The sequence below is a fragment of the Empidonax traillii genome, unplaced genomic scaffold (assembly GCF_003031625.1).
Source record: "Empidonax traillii isolate 1590-97213 ecotype Southwest subspecies unplaced genomic scaffold, ASM303162v1 scaffold1197:size200652, whole genome shotgun sequence".
Taxonomy (NCBI): Eukaryota; Metazoa; Chordata; class Aves; order Passeriformes; family Tyrannidae; genus Empidonax; species Empidonax traillii.
In genome coordinates this window covers 104,336-128,078 of record NW_020956390.1, presented here as the reverse complement: position 1 = coordinate 128,078, position 23,743 = coordinate 104,336, and the positions used below count along the sequence as shown (strand labels likewise).

General features: G+C 57.5%; 2 protein-coding genes across 2 annotated transcripts; one reads left to right on the top strand and one right to left on the bottom strand.

The window, feature by feature from the left end:
* Positions 1-3,901: 3,901 nt before the first annotated feature.
* Positions 3,902-19,687, bottom strand: ZMAT5 (zinc finger matrin-type 5). The gene is made up of 6 exons (XM_027905716.1): positions 19,575-19,687; positions 14,245-14,468; positions 13,769-13,831; positions 13,263-13,343; positions 7,071-7,182; positions 3,902-4,119 (listed from the first exon to the last, which is right to left on the bottom strand). The coding sequence occupies exons 2-6, from the start codon at positions 14,369-14,371 to the stop codon at positions 3,990-3,992; spliced, it is 513 nt and encodes a 170-aa protein (XP_027761517.1). The 5' UTR covers positions 14,372-14,468; positions 19,575-19,687; the 3' UTR covers positions 3,902-3,989.
* A 36-nt stretch (positions 19,688-19,723) lies between these two features.
* On the top strand, positions 19,724-21,368 carry LOC114069130 (cytochrome b-c1 complex subunit 9). The gene is made up of 2 exons (XM_027905717.1): positions 19,724-19,920; positions 21,145-21,368. The coding sequence occupies exons 1-2, from the start codon at positions 19,780-19,782 to the stop codon at positions 21,181-21,183; spliced, it is 180 nt and encodes a 59-aa protein (XP_027761518.1). The 5' UTR covers positions 19,724-19,779; the 3' UTR covers positions 21,184-21,368.
* Positions 21,369-23,743: the final 2,375 nt, after the last annotated feature.

The following is a 23,743-nucleotide window of genomic DNA, read 5'->3' as shown; positions in this document are numbered from 1 at the left end:
TCTCATGGGGAAAACACCTTTCCCCACCCTGCAGCACTGTGGGAGGACCCCCCGTTTTTGGGATGCCGGGAGGAATCGGCGGCGTTTTCCTTGATTTGGGTGGGGGGTGGTTTTTCGGATTTTTTTTTTTTGATCTTATATAATTTATCAAACAAATTGAAGCCAACGTCCAAATGAGAAATGGAAATGGGAAGTGCTCCCCGGCAATGAAATCATTCCGGCTGCCTCGCAAAGTGAGGGAGGCTCCATGTCCGTAATGAAATTTCATCCATCTCCCCGCAGAAAGTTTGGATTTTTTATGAACTGGCATTTCCAAAGGAGCCTCGTGGCCTCAGAGACATATGTGTGTGTATATATATATATATTTTTAACCAGGTCTATTATAGACACTGTGAACAAACATAAGGGAAGCAAAAAAGGAAACGAGGACAATTTAATTTGCCAGAAAATACAATGACATAAAAGAAACAAATTAGATGAAAGGAACGAGGCGATTTCTCCCCCTCCTTCCCCCCCCCCCCCAACCCCCCAGCTCAGCCTTTCAAAGCTGCCCAATTAATTTTAACGGGAATTGGGAGAACGGATTTCTTGAGGCAGGTTTGGGGATTGGCAGATCCGACTCCGGAGCAGGTGGGAATGCAGGAGGGTCCCGGCCCTGCTCCCGCTCTGCCGCAGCGGGACGGATCACGCGGCTGCTCCGGGATAATTCAATTTAGGGAGCGTCGGGAAAGGGAAAAAAAAAAAAAAAAAAAACAACAACAAAGAAAAGGGGAATGTGCCGGGAGGTGGAGCTGCCGCGGGCGAGGGGAGGTGGGAGGGAGCAGGACCTGTGCAGGGTCCCCGGGCACGGGCATTGCCGGAGCAAAAGTGGCAGCAAACCAGCAGGAGTTGCAGGGTGTGATTCCGTAGCGCTGGGAAGCGTTTGGAACGCCAAGGGAAGAAGTTGGCAGTGGTTGTTTCTCCCTCTGGTGCTGCAAGGAGTGTGTGAAGGGCTCAGCTCTGCCCCTGCCTTGGTCCCATCTCCCCATCCCTGTCTCTGTCCCATCCTCATCCCTGTCCCCATCTCCATCCCCAGTCCCACTCCCATCCTTATTTCCATTCCCCTCTCTGTCCCTTTCCCATCTCCCTATCCCGAGACACATCCTCATCCCTATCTCCATCTCCATCACTATTCCTACCCCCATCCCTGTCCCATCCTCATCCCTGACTGCTCTCCATCCCTATTCCCATGCTTATTTCCATCCCTCTCCCCTCCCCAATCCCCATCCCTGACCCTACCTCTATCCCGATTCCCATTCTCATCCCTAGTCCCATCTCCATCCCTGCCCCTGTCCCCATTCCCACTCCCATTCCCGTCCCTGTGCCCCCTCTCCCAGGAGGAGCTGCCAGAGGACACGGGCAGAGCCCAGCGGGGCTGTGCTTGGCCAGGGCCCAGCAGGGCCTCATTTCCCTAAAAGCTTCCCGATAAATTACTCCGGCTCTTGCTCCAGCAAAGGCACTTTGGCTCACGCTCCACCATCGGGCAGCAGCTCCTCACCCCCACGCCGGGGACGTGAGTCCATCCCTGCAGCATCCCTAGGGATCCAGTACCAGCCATCCCCCGGGAGCCCCGTCCTGCTCCTGTCCTCCTCCCACAGCGTTTTTCCATGGATGAGCCCACGGGGCCCGTGTCCCATCCCTGTGGTGATCCATGGCATCGTTACACCTCCTGACACGGCTGTAACACCCCCATAAACCTGTGATTTACGGCCCCCTCCGAGCCCCCGGGAGTTACACGGCTCTGTGGATCCATGGCATCCTGCAGGGAATGCTCAGTTCTGTGGATCCATGGCATCCTGCAGGGAATGCTCAGTTCTGTGGATCCATGGCATCCTGCAGGGAATGCTCAGCTCTGTGGATCCATGACATCCTGCAGGGAATGCTCAGTTCTGTGGATCCATGGCATCCTGCAGGGAATGCTCAGCTCTGTGGATCCATGGCATCCTGCAGGGATAAGGCCCATGTGCCACAGATCACACGAGCTTTTGTGGGAAAACCCCCATTTTAATTAACCCCCGTGACCAGCCCCTCTCATTCCCCAGACAGGCTGGAGCTCAGCAGGGAACGCTCCCGCTCTTGTCTTTCGGGTTTTATAGGGAATTTCGGCTCCAGGAGTAGCTCATCCCTTCGGGAGCGAGGCAGAGTGTGGAGAGGCTGTGGCTGTTGTGTTTTACACTGGAATTTTCATTTCCAGTCAGGCTCCACAGCTCACCCGGGGAGCTGCCGGGAGCTCCGGCCTCTCCACCAGAGATGTGTCTCTCTACCAAATCCAAGCTGGATCTGGGGAGCAGTTTTGGAGTCGTGAAATTTGGGAGCATTGGGTAAAGCAGCACCTCCTGGGTCAGCTGGGAAACCCACCAGGACTGGAGCACACAGAGCAGGGATGGGCCTGGGGGGCTGATGGAAGCACAGCTCCAAACCCAGGTGAGGAACAGGGAAGGATCTGGATGGTTGATTGGGAAACAAAAAAATCTGAGAGAGACAGGACTGAGAGTTCCTTGATCCATCAGTGCCAGTGGCCTCTCTGGGTGTCTGTGTGCCTGTCCCAGCTCCTGCTGCCACCGGCGGAGAAGCCACTGTCCACTCCAGTGAGCAGGGCTTGAGGGGGACAGGTTGAGCCCCCCAGCATTCCCCAGCTCCTCGGGGTTCTCCCCTGAGCCAGGCTGGGGGTGCAGGGATGCCCTTCCACGCTTGGAGAGAGCAGGCACAGCTCATGCTCCCGCTGCGGAGCACACCGGCATCCCACAGCCCCTGGGGCTCCTCTGGGGCCTCTGCACTGGAGGTGGGGGCCCAGTGCTCCAAGGGACCCTGATTCACCCCAAATTCACTCCCAAAGGGATGCCTGTTACCCCACTGCACAGGCAAGTGAGGATGGGGCACAGGGCTGATCCCGCATCCTCGGAGCCAAGCCCTGTGCTCCCGCTCTCCAGCGAGCCCAGGGCTCCTGCCGGGAAGGATAAAAACACCTCTAGTTTGGCTCAGAGCTCATCCAGGCTCCGGCCAAGGCTGTTTCCAGGCTGCTGTCACATCCAGTCCCTGCTCCTGTCAGAGCTGGGGCGCAGGGGCTGACGCTCCCGTGACAATCTGCCATCACGTCCCGAGGCGGGAGCTCTCCCTGTGCCGGTGGCAGCGCGATCCGGGCGGGATTTGGCCACGGGCAGTTGGCTGCTGCCCCTGCTCTTCATGAATCTGGACCCACCACCTCCCAGCCCAGCCAAACCTGGAATGCACTGGCAGCGGGCACAGCCCTCCTGGACAGCCCTGCTGCATCCCGGGATGCTGCTGGACAGGATCCCCCCTCACCCAGGGAAGATGGAGCACCCACTTCCCTTGCTGAGAAAGCCAAGGGCCTCCCTCATCCCTGCCTTTCTGGTGAGGAGAGATAAGTCTGTGAAACTCTCCCTGTGGAGAAACCTTGGGATATTTTTCCTCCCTGCCCCTCGTCTCCAGTGCAGCGGGAGCAGGAGCTCCCCAGGCCCTTCACTAAGAGCTCCTGGACACAGGCAGGTTCACACCCAGAATTTATCAGGAACAAACATAAGTCATAAACACCTGAGGAGATTAAACATCAGTTCCAAAAGCCTGGCTGCAGCTCCCTTCTCCAGCCTGGATCACGAAGCCCAGCATGGAGCTGCACTGAGAGCAGGCAGTGCAGACAGCAGCGCTCCGAGGGGACCAACTCTGCCCTGGGAAACAGGGAATGTCAGCTCCAGGTGACAGCAGACAGCCCCTGAGCAGGGCTGGAGCTCTGCTGAGCACAGATCCACTTTCCAGAGGCAGGGGGACAACCTGGGAGCAGCTGAGCCCAGGGGAGGCTGCTGGGAGAGCAGGGACACAACACACACCACAGGCTGCGAGGGAGGGGGGAGGGATTTATTGATAGAAAAGTGCAGATAAATGATTCCATAATTCCATGCCTTTCCCAGGGCAGAGGCAGGACTGCACCCCCATCAGCCCCACTGCAGGGTGGGGGGCACTGGCCACCCCCCGGGTGGGGGGGCCTGCAGGGACGGGGGCAGCTCCTGCACTGGGGGCCAGCCCGGCGGGTACTGGAACGGTGCCGGTTTCTCGGGAAGAGCACTGTGAGGGGGACATGGAAAGGAAAGGGATGGGGTGAGCTGGGCTGTCTCAGCTGGGCAGCAAGGCCACGCTCAGGCTGGGCTTCCCTGTGCCCCCTCCAGTACAGGAGAGGTTTGGTTATCACCAGGTGGGGATAATTCCACCCCCCCATCCCAAATCCATCCCCAGCCCATCCGAGCAGCCAGTGCTCCCTGAAGCATTGCCTGCCAGCGGGAACTCAGGTGGGAGCACTGAGGGGGGTCAGCAGGCACAGCCCCCCAGGACACAGCCCCTCCGCTCCCCACCCCTCCCACAGCTGAGCTGGGAGAACAACAAACAGGATCAGCAGATGTTTCTCCCCAAGCAGCCCAAATCCCAGCTGTGCACTTCCCAAAGGACAAGGGCCCCTCGGAAACGGAGGAGCTGCCAAACCAACGGGGTGTTTTCACCCAAGGACCCTTCAGCAGAGGGAACAGGCCTTCTCCTCCTCCTCCCCTTAGCCTGGGAATCACTTTGTCCCTGCCTCTCTCCCTCAGGTTTACTGGTTGAGGCCCCTGCAAACACCACACTGGGCTGAAGTGCAAGAGCAAGAAGCATCACTTTGTCTCTAGCTTGACCTGGGCAGGTTTCAATTCATGGGAAACTGCACCTTTTCCATTAATTCCTGAGTGCAGGAAGCTCATCTGTTCTCTCCCCCAAGCCCTGACAGCAGCCTTGCGGCTTCTCAGGCCTCTACCTCGGATCCTGATGAATCTTTTTAATTGTTATGCCAGGAGAAACCTAATCAAAGTGTTTTACATAACCCCAGGGAGCAGCAGCACCCTCCCCTCTCCTCCCCTCCCCACGGGGCCGCTGCCGTGGCCCAGAGCCAGCTCCAGGAGCAGAGCGTGTTCCAGCCAACCAACACAGGGCAAAGTCACCTGGCTTAGGGTTTATCCCCGGGATGGGGATTGTCCAGAGAATGCCCAGGATGAGACAGGACTGAGGACAGGCAGCAGCCCCTCGGGGAAGGGGTGTTTGGTGTCACAGCCCAGCACTGTGGCTCGGGAAGAGGGAATGCTGCAGGGTGGAACAGCACAGCCATCACCTCCCGAGCTGCTCCGTGAGCAGCAGGACTAATCAATAGGGAAGATGCCGCCTGGGTACTCAATTCCCTGGGGTCTCCTAAGCTACAAGTGCTATCAAAGGTTTGCCTACAGCTGGAGCTGTTGTCCCACGTGGATTCTCCAGTGTCGGGCAAGGTCAAGAGTATTTTCCTCAGAAGGTGTTAATGGGATCCCTCCCCTTTGCCCTCTCCCAGGCTCATGAAACCTGTGGTACCTCGGAGGCTTTGAGGCCTCAGACCCTCTTCTGATGGGAATCAGCAAGTTTTGTTTCTGATGGAAATCAACACCCTCTGTTTCCTTTGGAAACCAGGGTAAAAATCAATCCCACTCTGGCAGAGCTCCACTGGCAAGAGAATCACGGAATCACAGGCTGGTTTGGGTGGGAAGGGACATTAAAGCTCTTAAAGCTCCTCTCCTTCCAGCCCTGCCAAGGGCAGGAACACCTTCCACCAGCCCAGGGTGCTCCGAAACCCAGGAACTCCCCACAGCTCCACCCCAGCTCTCCAGAAGGCACAGCCTGACCTCGGCAACAGGCACCAGGAGGAGGATTCCAAACAGAGGGCTGGGACAGGGAAGGGTGGCAGGCAGTGGGGCAGCTCCCCATCCATGGACATGGACTTCTATCTAGTCCAGTGTGGTGCCAAGGATCCTCACACTTTAGGAACCTCGAGGGCTGCAGGGGGGACAGGGAGCCCCTTGTCCTTAAAAGCGCTTTCAGGAGGGCCACGATGGGCTCCCCAGGCACCAGGAGCACAGGGAGCTGCTGAAAACAGGCCCTGGCAACACAGAACAGCTTCTGTGACAGACAAAGCAGAGCCCACAGGGGCTCAGAAGGGGAATGTGGGGCTGCAGAGCACGAGGGGGGAAGAGAGGTGACAGGGACAGGCACTGGAGAGGCCGGATAGAGGAAGGGAAGTTTAAATAGCTGGTGTTTAGCTCCTGTAGGAGACGGTTTCTGAGCCTGCAGGGATGGGGAGGATGAGGAAAAGGCAACAACCCTGGAAATTTTGTGCATCTACAGGGGCAGCAGGGACCAAGTTCTGAAGGTCTGGAAATTCCTCTGAGCATAACCCTCTGAGGAAATCCCTCTGGGAATAGGGATGGCTATCTTCTGTAAGAGCTGACCCACCCCAAGATCCAGGGATTCACGGGCAGGACAAGCAGAGTGGGGCAAGTGAAGTGAATGTGGGCACCACTGCAGGGCCAAGGGCAGCTGAGCTGAGGCACAGAACAGGCACAGAGGGACAGAACAATCACGGAGCAACAAGCCCAGACAAGCAGCAGAAGGAAGATCCTGCCCAGGCCAAACAGGGAGAGGACAGGAGCAAACAGAGAAAGAACAAAGAGAGATCTGGCACGTGCCCAAATGTCATCCCATTAAGCCTGCGGCACAGTCAGGTGAGCCGGGAAACAGCCGGCACGGAATCCGAGTGGATACTGCGAGGAGGAGCCGGTTCCAGCCTCCCCCTGGCAGGGAGGGCAGGCAGGGCAGGCAGGGCTGGGGCAGCTGTCAACAGATGAGACCAGGTCCCTGCCACCAAACTCTGGGCACTGATAACTTGCCACCATGCTGGCACTGCCCTTGCAGGTGTGTCTGTGCACCCTGCTGGTGTGTCTTGTTCCCAAGGCCTGGATTGTCCCCTGGCACACAGGGACACGTGTGGACACACCTCTGGCACGGGCAGGATCCACACAGGTGCCCCTCACATGTGCTAGGGGTGTGTTAAATGATCACTCCCACGGAGCTGGGGTCTCTGACAACCTGCACCTTCCCCCATCCCACCCCTGTTGGGGGATCCCCCCCCCGCACCCCGAGGGATGGCAGCAGCAGCCAGAGCACACCTGGCTGATCCCAGACACCTGTACCTGTTGCTCTGAGCCACCCTCAGTCTCTGGGCTCTCTTCTCCAGCCAGTCCTCGATGGTGCCAGGTGGGATATCTGCTCCCTCCTGCCGCAGCTCCCTCAGCCTCTTCTCCCCTGATGAGAAAGGGAGACATCAGGGAGGGCTGGATCAGAGGGAGGGCCGTGAGGCCACCAGGCCCTGGTGCTGCAGTCCTTCCACTCCATTAAACCCGCTGCTCATTACCCTGCACAGTTTCCTGTGGTGAAGAGAGCGTGGAACAGTGGCAGCCCCTCCTCCTCCTCTGCCCTCCTGCCATCTGACGCTTGGAGTCATCCCTGGTGACAGCTCCAGCCAGGCAGAGCCAGGACAAGGGCTAAGCCAGCATGGTGGCACTGAGTGACATCTCCCCCCGGGGCAGATCATCCTCATCCTCACCTCAAACAGCCTGGGCTGGCCCTGAGCCTGGAGCTGCTCCCAGAGACGGGTCCCTCCACCTGGCAGGAGGGACTGTGCCACCTCTGCCCGATGAGGAGGGAGTGACAGGGCCGTGTGTCCGGGTTGGTGCAGCCCTGGCAGGCCAGGAGAGTCTGGGAGGTTCTGGGAGCAGTTACAGCCGGCCCAGGGATGTCAGAGCTGCTGTCAGGGCTGGTTATGGTGCCCACTGTGACACGTCCCCAGCCCGGAGCTGTCACCAGCACGGGGGCACAGCCAGGGCAGAGGGAGCCAGGGGACCAGCTCCTGCTTTTGGAATGATGTTGGTGGGAAGGGCTTTAAAGCCCATCCCATCCCATCCCACCCCCTGCCATGGGCAGGGACACCTTCCACCAGCCCAGGGAACCAAGCCCCGTCCAACCTGGCCTGGGACACTTCCAGGGATCCAGGGGCAGCCACAGCTTCTCTGGGCAAACCTGTGCCAGGGCCTCCCCACCCTCCCAGGAAACAATTCCTTACTGATATCTAACCTAAATTCCCCCCTCTCAGTCTGAACCCATTACTCCTTGTCTTATATTTCTCATGCAAGTTAGGAATGAGGAAGGAAACCAGTAGGAAACCTCTGCTGTCCAGTGAGGGCCCTTCCAACACTTCATCCCCTCCAGCAGCCTGGCGGGTGTGTGGGGCAGATACCTGCAGACAAACCTGTCCTGCAGACACTCTGTCCTCTCTGGGTAGGAGGGCACGGAGCCAGCAGGGCAGCCCAGTGCTCACCAGTCCCTCCCACTGGGCACAGCTCCACAGGTGCCCAGTTAGCAGAGCTGCCCAGTGTCCCCAGCAGCAGGGAGGGAGCTGGCAGAGAACAGGGTCTAGCAGGAGTCCTTGCCTCGGTGCTGCCAGCACGACAGGCGCAGCGGGACGAGGAGCCGCTCCCAGCGATCACATCTCCAGCCTGCTGGAAACTTCCCACCTAACGCAGCGATGAGGGAACGTGACCCTTGGAAAACCAACCACCGCTGACAGCACGAGGGAAGCAGAGGCAGCTGTGTGTCATTGCCCTCTGCCCTGCTCATCCAGCCCTGCAGGGGATCCCTGATCCCATTTAGGGATCAGCAGAGCCACCTGCAGCCGTGCCCCCCAGGAGCCCCCTCCGCCCCCACCCACCCCATGTCACACGTTTAAGGAAAATATTACACGTTTCCAGACAGGGTGTGAAATTAATACTGCTTGGGCAGAGTGAAGGATCACTTCATCCTCGTGCTGGCAACCAATTATTCATCTGCCTGTTGAATATTAATAAGGATGGCAGGAATGTGCTACACAATGAGCAGCCGGAGATGGATAATTTGTCATCCAGCCTTTTCATCTGGTGCTGCCGGGAGGGTGACGATGTACCCGGTGCCACCACAGGCAGCCCGCTGTGGGCCTGATGTCCAGGTGCTGCTCTGCAACCCGCTGATAAGGCTGCAGATGGGGCTGTTCCAGGCTCCTACAGCTGTTCCCCAGGATCAAGGCCCCTGCAGAACTACCTGGGGTCAGCACAGCCACCCGGCCAGGTGGGGAAGGGGCAGCCAGGAGGCTCAGTCTGCAGAGCTGGGCACTGCTCAGACTCAGGGCATGCAGGTCCAGCTCCCAGGTTAGACTTCCCTGGCAACCTCAACCACCTTATTTCCCTTTGTTCCAGGTGTCTCCATCTCCTGAGCACCTGGGCACATCCCACCCACCTTGGCAAGGGGACCAGCAGTGGCTGTGACGAGTCAGGGAAGAAAATCACAGAGAAACCTCTCCCAGTTCTTCCTACCACCAAGATTTCCTCTTCATCCAGCTCAAAGCCCAACACAGAACACACCATTACCAGATGAAGCCTCTCTGTTCAGAGCAGGGAGCCTTGAGCACCACACCAGGGACTGGTGGGAGTCCAGGGACCTGAGCAGCCCCAACTTCAGTCCCATCCAGAAAAGTTCCCTGCTTGCAGTGGGATCAGTTCAGGCTCACACCGGGCTAAATGAGGCCCCAGGTGTCCCCCTGAGAAAGATATCCCTGTTCTCACTACTGCCTGAGTTACTGCTCCAGAGCATCCCAACCCTCAGGCTCAGAAATGGGCGGCAGGGACAGGCAACTCTCCTGCCTTGATGACATCAGAAAGGTGATTCTTTCATCTCATCTTCCTCTGGAGCACACACATCCCATCCAGGGACCACCAAACCTCCCCTGAGTCTGGAAACACCCCCTGAATGCCAACAGGTATTCCAAGAAGTACCTGAAAGGCCTTTACCAGCCCTTCCTCTCCACCCGTGGCCAGGCTGCAGCGGGTGTGAAGGTGCTTGCACTCCTCCTCCTCACTGTGATGTTTGTTTCAAAGTCTAATTACAGCCAATTAACAGAGTGTCTGTAGCGGTGAAGCACCTCTGATGATGCCCGAGGGGGAACCCACATTATCTTCCCTGCCCATGCAACATTTACCAGGGCTTCTCTTCCTGAGTGAGGCATCTCTGTCCCAGAGATGGAACCCCCAGGACGAGTGGGTCACCCAGCAAAGGGATGCACAAGAAATCCTTCAGCTGCCTCCCTGGAAGGGGTGGTGATGTGGGACCCCAAACTCCTCCAGAGCACATGAACAGTGTCAAACCATGGCTGAGAGATGAATCCCCGTGCCAGGAGCAGCAGAACAAGCTGACTGTGAGCTCTCCTGCTCAGCATCCAGTTAAACCAGTTGGCTGCAGCCACCCCAGCAGGGTCCCTCGTGTCCTTCCAATCTCATGGATACACCACAGACACTCCCCCAGCTGTGCCCTCGCCCTCCCCTCGCAGCCCTGCCTGGCTGGAGCTCACCAGAGCCCGGGCTGGGTTGATCCCCCCTGCCATGGGGACACAGATTAGGGGGAGCCAATAACTCTGAGCAAGAGGATGGCAATTTGACAGTGACTTTTTCTGACATGACTGTACTTAAAATGACAGCCTGGAAGTGTCTGGCTGATGAATGATGCAGCAGATGCAGAAGGCTAATGCTTTGATGCAGGAACAGCTGGGAATATCTCTCCCTCCCTGCCGAAGGTGTAAACTGTTGCTTCTTGATGAGGCTATTCTACAGGGTGCAGACATGCTGAAGCCAAAGTAGGCCACGCTCCAAGCTCTTCTAGAACAGGGAATTGTCCAGACATATTCCTACCTAACCCACAAGACTTACACAAACAACAGGGTGAACTCCCTGCATTAAAAAGGCCAAATGTTAAGGACAATGTAATGTTTCCTTTGGCTGAGATAAAAATGCCTTGTTAGCCAGCTACCAACACCAAACGCTCAGCGGGGACTCAGGGGCAGGTTCAATATTTACATGACAAAAAGAGTGCCCTCACGGTTTAGCAGTGCTTAAAAAAGTCAGGCGAGGCTTTGCCTGCACCAGAGCTGAGGAAAGGGGGGTTAAGCAGCACTGTGGACCCACCAGGAGACTATCCCCTTTATCCCACCAGCCCGGTCACCTTCGGCACGGTCCCACCAGGCTCTGCACAAGGTGGGGAAACTCTGGAGCTTCCAGCCTCTCCGCTCGTCTCCAATCCCCACCCACCGCCGGCTCCAAGCCTGTCAGAACCTCCCAGCCGGGAAATCTCCGTGGTCACTGACAGGCTGCTCCAGCCCACGCTGTCCATCCCGCTGGCTGTGGCTCGTGGCACAGAACCCCCAGGGATGGCTGGGAATGCAAACGGGACGGTACTGATGGAGGACCGGGTCTCCTGTGTGTGTAACACAGCCTGCCACACACGAGCCTGCCTTCAGCCCAGCCCCTGAGACACGGATGCCTCACTGCAATGTCCCCCTGGCTCTACCTCCCCCCAGCCACGTCCTGCTGAGCCCTTCCCTCCACCAAACCCCTCCAGGCTCTCTGATCCCAGTGAGGGTCTGTGTGATGCTCCTCTCACACAGGATTCTCACAGAGCCACGCACACCAAAGGTGAGGACTCAACTCCCCAACCGGCACCCCCTCGGCCAGCGCTGCTTCAGGGCTAATTGGTGAATTAAGCGTTTCACTCCTAACACAAATACAAGGTTTCCAAGGAATCCCCCGGGCGCGGCTCTCAGCAGCCAGTGCTGCACTCCGAGCCGACCCGTTTGACTGCAGTCAACATTCAATAAGCAGGGTAATTGGCGAGGGAAGCTGCCCGAGCGCAGAGGAGCTGCCAGCCCTCCCCGGCAGCTCCGCTCCGCTCCAAGGAGCTCTCACTTCCCCCGCAGGAACAGCCGGCACTGACTGGAAACGCCACAGGTTCCTGACACCCTGTGCCACCCCCGGGGCCCGGCAGGGAGAGGTTTTGGGCTGGGCTGGAGGCTCTGCCCTCTGGGGAGGGCTGCAGCACTCGGTCCCCGCGGAGGTTTATTGACTTCCAGCACGGATCAGAGATCGATCCGGAGTCGCCCCGGGCAGGCACACACCCTGACTCAGCATGGAGAGCACGGGAACAGCTCCGCGGTGCCTTCCCCGGGCTCGGCCTCCCCCAGTCGGGTCCCTCAGGGGGCCGGGACAGGCTCTGCCCCGCACACCCCCAACATCCCGTATCCCACACACACACTTTCAACTTCAGCCGGGTTTTTCCAGACTATTGGCAGACCAAGAGCTGGCTCCAGGCAGCAGGGTGGGCACTGGGGCTGCTCCAAGCTGGGCTGCACTGGGAGCAGGTCGAGGAGGACTCTGAGGCCATGTCTGGGTGCTGTGCCCAGCGCTGGGCTCCCTGTACTGGATGTACTGGAAGGGAGCTCAACAAAGGCAAGAGACAATGGGCACAACCCAAAACACAGGAATTTCCGTAAGGAATTTCCATGTAAATATTTAAAAAAAGACACATTCTAATTGTGAACGTAGTCAAACACTGGCTCAGGTTGCCCCCAGGGGCTGCAGAGTTTGCAGCCTTGGAGATTCTCAAAACACAGCTGGAAGTGCTGCTGAGCACCCTGCTTGAGTTCACCCTGCTGGGAGCAAAGGCAGGTTGGGACCAGATGATCTCCACTGAGATCTCAACCACTCCACAGGTTCTCACCAACACCTCACTCACACTCCCTGGAAGTGTCCAGGGCCAGGTTGGACGGGGCTTGGAGCAGCCTGGGATAGTGGGAGGTGTCCCTGCCCATGGCAGGGGGTGGATGAGATGAGCTTTAATGTCCCTTCCTACCCAAATCATCCTGTGATTCTGTGATTTTCTCCAACCACTATGGAGAACACAGAGCTATCAGCCCTTTTAGGGAAAAGAGGTGGTAGTCCCAGAATGAGAAAGCTCAGAAGTTCTCTGGAGACTCCCAGCAGGGAGCAGGTGCCACCCACCCTCTGCCCACACCTCATTCCACCAAAGCCCCACGAGCAGAGGCCAGTCCTGGATCCAAGCCCCTCTGTCCTCTCCTCAGCACAGCCCCACAGCAGGCCAGCTCTTCCCACAGGTGGAAGCAGCAGCTCCCTGGTAATGACAGAGAGGAGGGGGGAAATCCAATCCATAAATTTAAGGGGAAGTGATGTACCAGTGCCCTCTGCTGCTGACAGTTTTTATTCCCCGACTGAGCAAAACCCCGTGGGCTCACAAAGCCCCACTCCAGGCTCCTGCTGCCAAGTAGTAACGGCACAGCCCAGTTCCAGGTTTGTGTCCGTGCCAGCAGCTCCAGAACAGGACAAACTGCAGCATTCCCAGCTCCAGGCTCTCCCAGCACCGGGAGGCAGGAGGGAGCACAGCCTGCACAACCCCCCCTGCAGCAACTGCCCCTCCAAGGAGACCCCTGGACATTTCCTCGCTGGAGGACTCACCTTGAACCTGAGCACTCAGCTTCTCCAGGTCCTGCTCTGTCATGTGGGAAAATCTGCAGTTGGACCCAAAATCACACTGTCCTGGAACCAATGGGGAGATTTGGAAATTCAGTTTCAATTTCAAAATCCACTAGGTTAGATATCAGGATAAAAATTTTTCATGGGAAGGGTTGTAAAGCATTGGAATGGAGGAGTCACCATCCCTGGAAGTGTTTAAAAACGGACTTGTGGATGTGGCACTTGAAGACATGGTTTAATGGTGAACAGGGTGGTACTGGGTTGATGGGTGGACTTGGTGATGTCAAAGCTCTTTTCCAAACTTGGAGAAGCCATGGAGCTCTGTAAGAGCAGCCCACAGGAGATCCTGCCTTGTGCAGCCCAACCCAAGCTCCACTTCCATCATCCCTCTGAGCTGCACGCTGGACACACAGGCCCAAGCCCCTTGGGCTGGCTCTCCACGGAGCTCCTGGAGCTCAGGGATTTATTTCCACCTCAGAACCCCTCACCTGTCTGCAGGAACTTCCGACAGGGTTTCTTGGTTTGCTCCTCCTGCAGGATGGCGGCGGCATCTGGGGAGACAGCGGGAGAGAGCAGGTACAGCCCCCGTGCCCAGCAACCCCCCACCCTGTCCCACACAGCCCAGGAGCCAGAGGGAAGCACAGGAACACACAGGACACGGTCTCACAGCCACCTGAACCCAAACTCAGTCCTTGCTGCAGCCAGAATGCACTGCCCTGCTCTCCTCTGAGACCCTGGATGCACATTCCCACCGCATCCCTCAGGTGGCACTGACAAGTGAGACAAGTCAGAGCCTGCCTCCGTTTTGCCTCTGAGACTGCTCGATGTGACAGCATCAGGGCACACAGAGTCAGCAGTGTGGATGAACCCCCGTTGCTGATTTATTCTCTATTCCCACTGCCCCACCTCCTCCATGCCCTCCCCAGTCCCAGGAAGGCAGTGGCAGCCAGCTGGGAGCACCCACCTCGGAATAAGTCGTACCAGGCTCTCTTAGCCCGGAGGTGCTGCACTCCATTGAGGTGTTTCTTCCTGTTGTGCAGGTTGTCCTGAAAGGACCTGTCACAGTAGTCACAGAAGTACCTTTTGCCCATGTCTGTCCTGGCAGAGCAGCCTCAGCACGGCCTGGGAACCATCAGGCAGCTCCTCGGCACCCAGCCATGGGAAGGGAGGATCCAGGATTTACAGCGCCTGCTTCCGAAGGAGGACAACTCCAATCACTCGGGGTTGGCAGACAGAGAGAGAGGTGAGACCCAACAGTTTATATCCTTGTCCATCACAGACTGCTGGGGCAGGATCTGCTGCCTGCACACGAGAGGAAGGGCTTGAATCAGCATTTATCTCTGTCACTCTGCTGGAAGAATTCTCCTTCCACACAAAACAGAGATCCAGAGAGACAAAGGCTCCAGGGAAGGTGCACCAGAAACCATCCAGGGTGCAAACAGGAGGAGCTGGAGGTCCTGGGGACCTTGAACCACAACCTCCACAAGCTGCCACGTAGGAGGAAGGAAATTCCCCCGTGTCCACCTCTGCAGGGAAAGGAAGGAACTCAGCAAAGACACTTGTTTTATCCTCAGAGATAAAACAAAAGCTGATGTCACCTGCCTTGCAAACACTACAGGCCATGACACTTCCTTCAGCCCACCCAGACACCCCTTTTCTCCTGTACACCATGGCCTGCTCCGCTTGCCCTCCCCAGCCTGTCTGCCCCCAGCACAGCATGGACATCACACCAGCCCTACAGCCAGGAAAAAACAACCCCAACTCCACAGCACTGAAAACAACCTGGACATTCCTGGTCCTTCTCCCCCAAGGAAGAGGAAAACATATCACACACGTAGCTTGGAGACTCTGATGAGGAGAACTGAGGAGAGACAGGACAGAATTTGGGAGCTCCCATCCATGCTGGGCCTGGAGCCGCTGGCTCCAGGTGAGATCAGCCTGTATTTTACCTCTGAGGCACCCATCCCACGGGATGTCCCTGCTGGAGGTGCCACAGACACCCTGAAGGAGCTGCAAGTGCCCTCCTGAGGGATGTGAAGGCACCTGATGAAAGCCAAAGATGGATGGACTGGGAGATAAACTCCAAAAGCAACTCTCCACATTTTGACACCTTGACAGTTGAATGCATTTAAAAAATGGCACGGAGAACAGCGCCAGAAATAAAGATTTCCTAAATAAAACAGGGCCAGAATCAATCACAGCCTCCCAGATGATTCCTCAGGCTCAGAAGGAAGAGCAGAGCTCCAGGCAATCCCTCGGAGCCTGGTGTGCCGAGCACAGGGGGGGCTGCCAAACATCCTGCCATCCATCCATCCATCCATCCATCCATCCATCCACCCACCCACCACGCTCCCTTCCCTCCCCTGCTCCCCAGAACTGCAGCTTCAAAGTCAAATTGCTGGAAATCTCTGAGGCCTCAGACACAGGTTAAGGCAAAGCCTCCCCAGCTGCATTTGATGGAATAATTTTCGGATTGTTTTGAATCAGCTTGAAAACCTCGACACTCAGAGGTTCCAATGGGACTGGAAACCAGCTGTGGCTGCCCCTGGATCCCTGGAAGTGTCCAAGGCCAGGTTGGAGGGGGCTTGGAGCAACTTGGGCTAGTGGGAGGTGTCTCTGCCCATGGCAGGGGGTGGGATGAGATGAGCTTTAGGGTCCCTTCCAAGCCAAACCATTCCAGGATTCTCCAGGTGAAATACCTTGTTGGAGGTGGTCAAACTCCTTGATCCACAAACCCCATCAGACCTGGCTCCTGCATGGAATTTGTAACAGCTCCACAGGGCTTGAGGTCTGACCCTGTCCTGCTGCAGCCCAAGAAACCAAACCCAAGTGCTGTTTAATGAACAGGGATCCATAAATTCCCTCATCCCTCACTAGATCATCCCAGAGTTTTCCAGCCAGCTTTGCTGCACTGTGGTGGGGCTGCTGGAATCCAAAAGGAACACGTCTGGCCCACTGGCAGGCTCTGCTTTTGAGTACCGAGAACTCCCCCTTTCACATCTCATCCCACAGTCTCCCAAAGTTCCTGGTGACATAAAAAGCTCCCTGTCTCAGCCCTGGCTCCTGCACTCCATCTCTGCAGAAGCAGAGATGCTGCAAACAGGGAAAACAAATGAGATTCTGCAGTGGTCCCACACAAGTTTGCAGAGCTCTCCCGGGGAATTGCGCCTGCGGAAGCCCAGCAGCAGCCAGCCTTTGAAATCAGGTTTCAAACTTTCCCTTTCATCACCCCGACAGCAATAATTGCAGAAGCTCCTTCCCCCTCCTTCCCCCCCCAAAAAAAAAACAAGGCAGAAAGCTCCTACAGATTCCAGGCAGATCCCACAGCTGCCTGCTCCGGAATTCTCCGAGCAATTCCCATTGCAGTGGACGAAGGAATGAGCAAAGCAATTAGAGGAGCATGGGATTCTCACCGAGACTGCCCCTCCAGTGATCACACCCAACGCTTGCTCCCATCTTTTTAAGGATTCCACGGCATGGATATCTCGCTGGATTCTGCCAACCCTCTGCAGCACCAGCGCTCGGCGAGTCCGGAGGAATCAAAGCTGCTTTCTGAGCAGCCCCAACCTATTTCCATCTCCCCAAACGGCTCCAGCAATAAACAAAGAGCATTATTCAGCTGCAAACAGAGATGGCTCCTAATTAAATCCATCTTGGCCACGATGAAATCAAGGAAACGTGGCTGCCCTGTAAAGAACAGCCCATCTCCTCCCAACATCTCCAAATCCTGATTTGCAACTGAATCGAGGAGCGGAGACTCCCCAGACCCTCCACAGCCACGGATGCTCCTGGATAGGCTCTGTGCCAGCCTGGAAGAGCTCCTGGAGAAATGCAAACACAAAAAACCCCCACGGGGGCTTTGTCTTGTAGAAAAATGTGACACAACTCCTCTGCTGTGCCTCCCAGCACTGAGGCACCTCCCAGGCGTGGCACAGCCAGTGAGGGGCCTGGGACCGCTCACACCGAGCTCTCCCGTGCACCATTCCACGTTTTCCCCGCTCCAGCTGCTGCCCAAGCACTCCACGTTGCTCTGTGCCAGCTACAGATTTTAGCTGGCACTCCTGGGGGGTGTTTCACGGGGCAGGGGGGGAAGGTGACCCTGAAATGGGCACACACAGACTGTCTGTGTCTGGGTGGAACCCCAAGAGCTGCTGCTGGGCCCTGACCTCAATTTCCTGCCTTCTCCCAGCCCAGGCCTGGGGCCATTCCAGCCACTTTGGATATCCAGGCAGATGTGAAGTTAATTAAATCCAAGTGTCAAGCTTATGACACTCAGCTGCCAATTTAAATGGGCTCAGATCTGCAGGGAGACTTGGGCTGCCAGAGTCTGCTGGCACCTTCCAGTGACAGGTCCTGCTTTCCATTTACCTGCTGTAAATCATGGAATCATGGAATGGTTTGGGCGGGAAGGGACCTTACAGATCATCCTGATCCACCCCCTGCCATGGGCAGGGACACCTCCCACTATCCCAGGCTGCTCCAAGCCCCGTCCAGCCTGGCCTTGGACACTTCCAGGGATCCAGGGGCAGCCACAGCTTCTCTGGGAATTCAATCCCAGCCCTTCCCCACCACACAGGAAGGAATTCCTTCCCAATATCCCATCTGACCCTGCCCTCTGGCAGTGGGAAGTTACTCCCCCTTGTCCTGCCATGGAATCATCATGGAATGAGTTGGGTTGGGGGGCACCTCAAAGCCCATCTTCCTCCACCCCCTTCCCACGGGCAGGGGCTCCTTCCACTGGAAATCCAGGGCTCGATTTGGGATTAACACCAGCCTGACCATACACAAACCTGCCTGGTGGCAGCAGTTCCTGGACTCTTGGGGACATTTGTCTTAGATAATCCTGAGCAGTTCAATTTGAAAAATAATAACTGAGCTTTTCCAACCTCTGCTCTGTGTGAGCAGGGACAGCCCCCAGGGAACGGCTGGAGCTGTGTCAGGGCAGGCTCAGGGTGGATCTCAGGGAAAGGTTCTTCCCCCAGAGGGTGGTTGGCACTGACCAGGCTCCCCAGGGCAGTGGGCACAGCCCCAAGGCTGTCAGAGCTGCAGGAGGGTTTGGACAACGCTCTGAGGGATTGTTGGGGTGTGTGGGCCAAGGGTTGGACTGATGATCCTGGTGGGTCCCTCCCAGCTCAGGATATGCTGTGATTCCAAAGGTATAACATCATACACAGGGCACAGGAATGTATCAGGCACATTCCAGGCTTCCAGCACGAGCAGAGGCTTTTCCCTAACCCAGAAAAAAATCCCACAGATCCCCACAGTCGCTGGATGAGAGAACCAAACATAAATAAATCAGGAGAAGTGACTCTGCAGCCAGACCTTGTGCTATTTCTGAGTGGGTGAGACAAACAAAACGACAGAGCAGAGTCACTTGAGGGTCTGCTCTGGAATTTCATGTAGATGCTCATTTAACAACAACCCTGCAGGGGAACAGCTTCAGTTTTAGGATTCCTGAGTCCCCAGTGTCTGTCCTGCTTTCCTAACCCCAAATTTGTCTCTCTGTCCCATCTGTGCTGGAGCCGCCCTGGGACCCCCCTGACCTTACTGAGGTTAAACAGAGAAAAACACGAGGAGAAGGTGGCAAAAGGGAACGTTCCCACTTCTGTTCTGCCACATGGGGCCATTTGACACTGTTCCCAAGGCCTCTGGAGCCTGAGGAGTCCCTGGCCCAGGCTGCCCAGAGCAGCTGTGGCTGCCCCTGGATCCCTAGAAGTGTCCAAGGCCAGGCTGGACGGGGCTTGGAGCAGCCTGGGACAGTGGCCATGGCAGGGGGTGGGAATGAGATGAGCCTTAAGGTCCCTTCCAACCCAAACCATCCCACGATTCCATGATTTAGGAGCTCCACGCCACTCTCCCTCTCACCCCACACTGTCATCGGCCACCCTCCACACCCCCAGATAACACCCAAACTGCCCCCCCACTCCGCCAGGGGTGAGCAGAGAGCAGCGACCGCAACCCCTTCGTGTCCTCGTTACCCCTGAGGGCAGGGCAGGGCAGGGCAGGGCGGGGGGGACTCAGCCCCCTCAGCCTCCTGGTCCCAGCCCGCTCTGGGTGCCCCCACAGCCGTGACCGGGCTGGTTTCACGGCACAAACCCGAACCTAAACCCTCGGGGTGCCTGGCGGGGCCGCTGAAGGGAAGCGGGGTGGGGCGGGGCCGAGCGGGACCCTCCTCACCGCGACTCCTCACGGAGCCCTTACAGGGATCCCTCACAATGACCCCTCACACAGAGTCCTCACATGGGCCCCTCAGAGGGACCCCCTCACAGAGCCCCCCCCGTCCCGCTCACGCACCTCCAGCGGGGCCCGCGCCGCGCCGCCTACAACTCCCACAATGCCCCGCGCGTTTCCCGACCACAACGCCCGGCACTCCCGGCACCGCCTACAACTCCCAGCATGCCCCGCGCGCACGGAGGGCACAGCGCGCCGCTCTCCCGGCACCGCCTACACCCCCCATCGGCCCCCGCGGCGCGGCGCAGGCGCGGTGCGCGCGGCCAAGATGGCGCTGCTGCGGCAGGTGTACGGGGCGCTGTTCCGCCGCACCTCCACCTTCGCGCTGTCCGTCGTGCTGGGCGCCGTCCTCTTCGAGCGCGCCTTCGACCAGGGCGCCGACGCGCTCTTCGAGCGCCTCAACGAGGGGGTAAGGCGCGGGGAGAGGCTGGGAGGGACCTCAGGGGCGCGGGCCCGCGCTGAAGGTCAGGGCGGCCCCGCTGGGCCACGCCCCGGGCAGGCCCCGGGCCGGTCCTGAACTGTCCCAGGCCGTTCCTAAACTGTTCCCGATGTGTCCCCGGGCCGGTCCTGAACTGTCCCGGGCCATTCCTAAACTGTTCCCGACGTGTCCCCGGGCCGGTCCTGAACTGTTCCCAGCGTGTCCCCGGGCCATCCCCGGTCCCGCAGTGTGGCTTCACGGCTCTCGTGGCGCTCGGTGGTCGCGGCTCCGGGCTGTTCTTAGGCTGCGGAGCCGCTGGAAGGGCCGTGGGAGGCGGTGGGAGCAGGAGGGCAAGGAAGAGCTGCTTCTGTGCTCTGTCTCCCCCCCGCCCCCGACTTGGCCGAGCGGCCCCTGGCACGGGGAGGGTGTGGGCGCTGCCGGGTCGTGCAGGGACACAGCGCCAGACTCCCGGGGTGAGCGGGATCAGGTCGTTCTCGTGTTCCCAAGCACGGCTGTGACGAGATGATGACTGCCCAGGGTCACGTGTAGGGGACAAACAGCGGCTTTCTGTTCACCTGGAGAAGAGAAGGCTCCAGGGAGACCTGAGAGCCCCTGGCAGGGCCTAAAGGGGCTCCAGGAGAGCTGGAGAGGGACTGGGGACAAGGGATGGAGGGACAGGACACAGGGAATGGCTTCCCACTGCCAGAGGCAGGGATAGATGGGAGATTGGGAAGGTGGTGAGGCCCTGGCCCAGGTTGCCCAGAGAAGCTGTGGCTGCCCCTGGATCCCTGGAAGTGTCCAAGGCCAGGGTTGAACAGGGCTTGGAGCAACCTGGGCTGGTGGAAGGTGTCCCTGCCCATGGCAGGGGGTGGAACTGGATTGGCTTTAAGATCCCTTCCAAACCATTCCAGGATTGTGTGACTGGGATTGTTCTGTTCCTGTATCTCCAGGAGCAGAACTGCCCTCTCTGGTCGGGGTGGGAATTCAAAGCAGGGTGACCTGGATACTCCAATCCAGAGAAGGAGGGAGGGGATTTTCTGCAGCTTCCTCCCTGTCCAGACTAAAAGCCAGGAGCTCCCTGTGTCCCTCAGATCCAGCCCAGGGCTCCCTCCCCACCTCCCCAGGCAGGGTGACTGTAAAATATAAACTATAAAATAGCATTTTAGAGTGAAATGTTATCCCAGCACCCCTGAAAAGCCTTTGCTTTGCCCCCAGAAACTGTGGAAGCACATCAAGCACAAGTATGAGAACTGAGCAGCTCAGCAGCAGCAGCAGGGAAGGATTTGGCCTCCTGACACTGGGAATGGATTCCTGATGGAACAACTCCGAGCCAGAGTGGATCAGCCACCCGCTGAGCTGGTGTGAGGCAGGATGGACTCCAGGGGTGCTGCTGTTCCCAACTCATGGTGTTCAAATAAAACTCTGGTCCATCTCTCGTGTGTGTGTGTGTGTTCCCCTCACCCATCCTTTGGCTTCCTTGGGCCTCCTCCTTCTCCAGAGGATGGAGGGTGGGTCAGTACAGCCCCACTCCTTAGTTCCAAGGCATTTTAAGGAATCACAGCCTCCTAAAAATGGTTGGAAAGGCTTGAAAGCACTTCCAGAGCTGTGGTTTAGTGACAACCCTTGGCCTGTGCCTGAGGAGAGCTTGGAGAGGGAGGAGCAGCTCTTGTCTTTCTTCTGGCCTGTTCACAGAAAAGGGGCTCAAAATCATTTACATCATCTTCTGTCGGTCCTGTGCAGGGCTGGGGGAGGTTCCTGGCCCCTCTCAGAGCTGTGGGTGCTGCTGCAGCCCTGCCCCAGCACTGCCCCTCGAGCTCTGGGCAGGCTGAGTGTGCCCAGCACCGCTGGGCTGAAAATGGGGGTGGTGTGTCCAAAACCTCCTCAGAAGGGATGTGGATCCCTCCCCTAATTATTTCTGTGCCTTCTGGCTCTTCAGATGGCTCGAGGGGCAGGAGTCACTGTAGGTTTGTGTGGTAGCACCAGCCTGCCCCCACCCTGGGATCCAAGGGGAGCTGCTGGGAAGGGAGAGGAATTGCTCAGTCCCCCCCAGCAGCTGGATCAGGGGAGTCATGGAATGGTTGGGAAAGGACCTTAAAGAGGATCCAGTTCCATGCCCCTGCCCTGGGCAGAGCCATTCCCTCCTCAGCAGCCTCACGAGGAGCCCAGCCCTGGCTCTTTCCAACATCTCTGTATTCCCAGGAAGGGATGTTTGGGTACTGTTTGGGCTAATGATCCAGTTAATCACAGCTCTCTGGGGAGATCTGGCTCAGTGATTCCTGCTCTTCCCCAGCCCAGCAGCCACATCTCTTCCCTCTTCATTTTCCCTAATCAGGAGGAATTTCAGCCAGTGCTGGGGGCAGCAGCTTTACTGCCTTTGCAGATGGGCACCAGGGGCGAAACATTTGCTCTAAAAACACAAGGAGGACTTAAAAAAAGTGGTGTTTTTAGAGCCAAACCCCAAGCCCAGCTGTGCCAGTCCCAGCTGTGCTCTGGGGAGACGTTCAAGGGGAAGGTTTCAGCGTTCCTGGGACAAGCCCAGCCTGTGCCAGCTGGCTCTGCAGTGCTGCTGCTCCACGCTGAGCAGCTCAGAGAGAGGTGCAGGAACCAAAGCTGAATGCAGGATGAGGGGGAGGCAGCACTGCAGTGGGCAGCAGGGAGGGACTGAGCCACCAGCCCAGGGAGCAGGAGCTGCAGGAGAGCAGAGTTACCCTAGCAGGGGATTGCCCTGGACACAGCATTTGGGGACAGTGGTGAATACAATTCCCTTTTTCCTCTGCTCATCATCAGGAGGTCTGAAAGAAAAATCTCCTCGGAGCACTCAGGACTTCATCTCATCTTGAGACAGTTCTGCTGCATTTCTACTGCTCTGCCAACAGCCCCAGTCACACCTCAGCCCCCTCTGAGTTAAACCAGGCACCAAGGTATGCCTACAGACCTTACTGCCACCTTACTGCCACCCTGCTCCTCCTGCAGCTCTGGGATTACCCTGGATCATCACCCACTGCTCGTTTTCTCAGCGTGGGGGGTGACAGCCACAGGCACCTTTGCAGCTCTAGAAAATACAAGGTGGGGGGGAGGTGCCACTCAGGGCAGATTAACCAAGTAAATTAACAAAGCAAAGGCTAACTGATTGCCAGGAAGTTCATCTCCATGATAGGGACAGAACTCCAAAACATCCTAATGCTCCATGACAACTGGGACAACTTTAGCACCAGCTGTGGGCAGGTGAGGCCGGGATGCCCAGGTAGAGTGGCAGCCACTGCTGTGGCATCTGAGCACCCCACAAACAGGTCACTTGGTAATTTCTGTGTCTCCCTGCCCAGGGAACAACTCCCTGACAAAATGCAGCCCTCGGGAGGAGCCTCTCAGCAAGTCCCTCTCAGCTCCCAGCCTTCCCACAGCAGAGGGTGGTTGGGGCAGTTCTGCCTCACGGGGTGGGGACAGGGGAGCTCCAGGGGACTCTGACCTGCTGCCTTCAGCCTGGATTGCCACACCACTGGCATCTTACTTGGCATGCCTGGATCCTCATTTTCCAGCATGTTTAGTCTCAGTGGGTAAATCTCATTACCCTGAACCAACACCGACCAGGGAGAGAATTTCCCCCCACCTGCAGATCCAGCACTGAGAGGCCTGTGGAGGTTCCTCTGAGTTACAGATCAATCCTGTCTGTGAGAGCCTGAAACACCAACTGAAACACCTCCATCATTTATTTGCCATGGTCTGTTTTCACAGGCCTCACTCAAGGGACAGAAATCCATGGCAAGGTCTTACCTCGACTCCTGGGGGTCTGTCAGCAGTGGGAACAGCCAGAGCA

What these genes read in the sequence shown, in the direction of transcription:
- ZMAT5 (XM_027905716.1), bottom strand. Translation starts at nt 14,371, where the DNA reads ATGGGCAAAAGGTACTTCTGTGACTACTGTGACAGGTCCTTTCAGGAC. An exon ending in TCGGAAGTTCCTGCAGACAG is followed by an intron (nt 13,344 to 13,768) that starts GTGAGGGGTTCT and finishes CATTGGTTCCAG; the next exon opens with GACAGTGTGATTTTGGGTCC. An exon ending in AGGGTGGCTCAGAGCAACAG is followed by an intron (nt 4,120 to 7,070) that starts GTACAGGTGTCT and finishes TCCCCCTCACAG; the next exon opens with TGCTCTTCCCGAGAAACCGG.
- LOC114069130 (XM_027905717.1), top strand. Translation starts at nt 19,780, where the DNA reads ATGGCGCTGCTGCGGCAGGTGTACGGGGCGCTGTTCCGCCGCACCTCC. An exon ending in TCGAGCGCCTCAACGAGGGG is followed by an intron (nt 19,921 to 21,144) that starts GTAAGGCGCGGG and finishes CTTTGCCCCCAG; the next exon opens with AAACTGTGGAAGCACATCAA.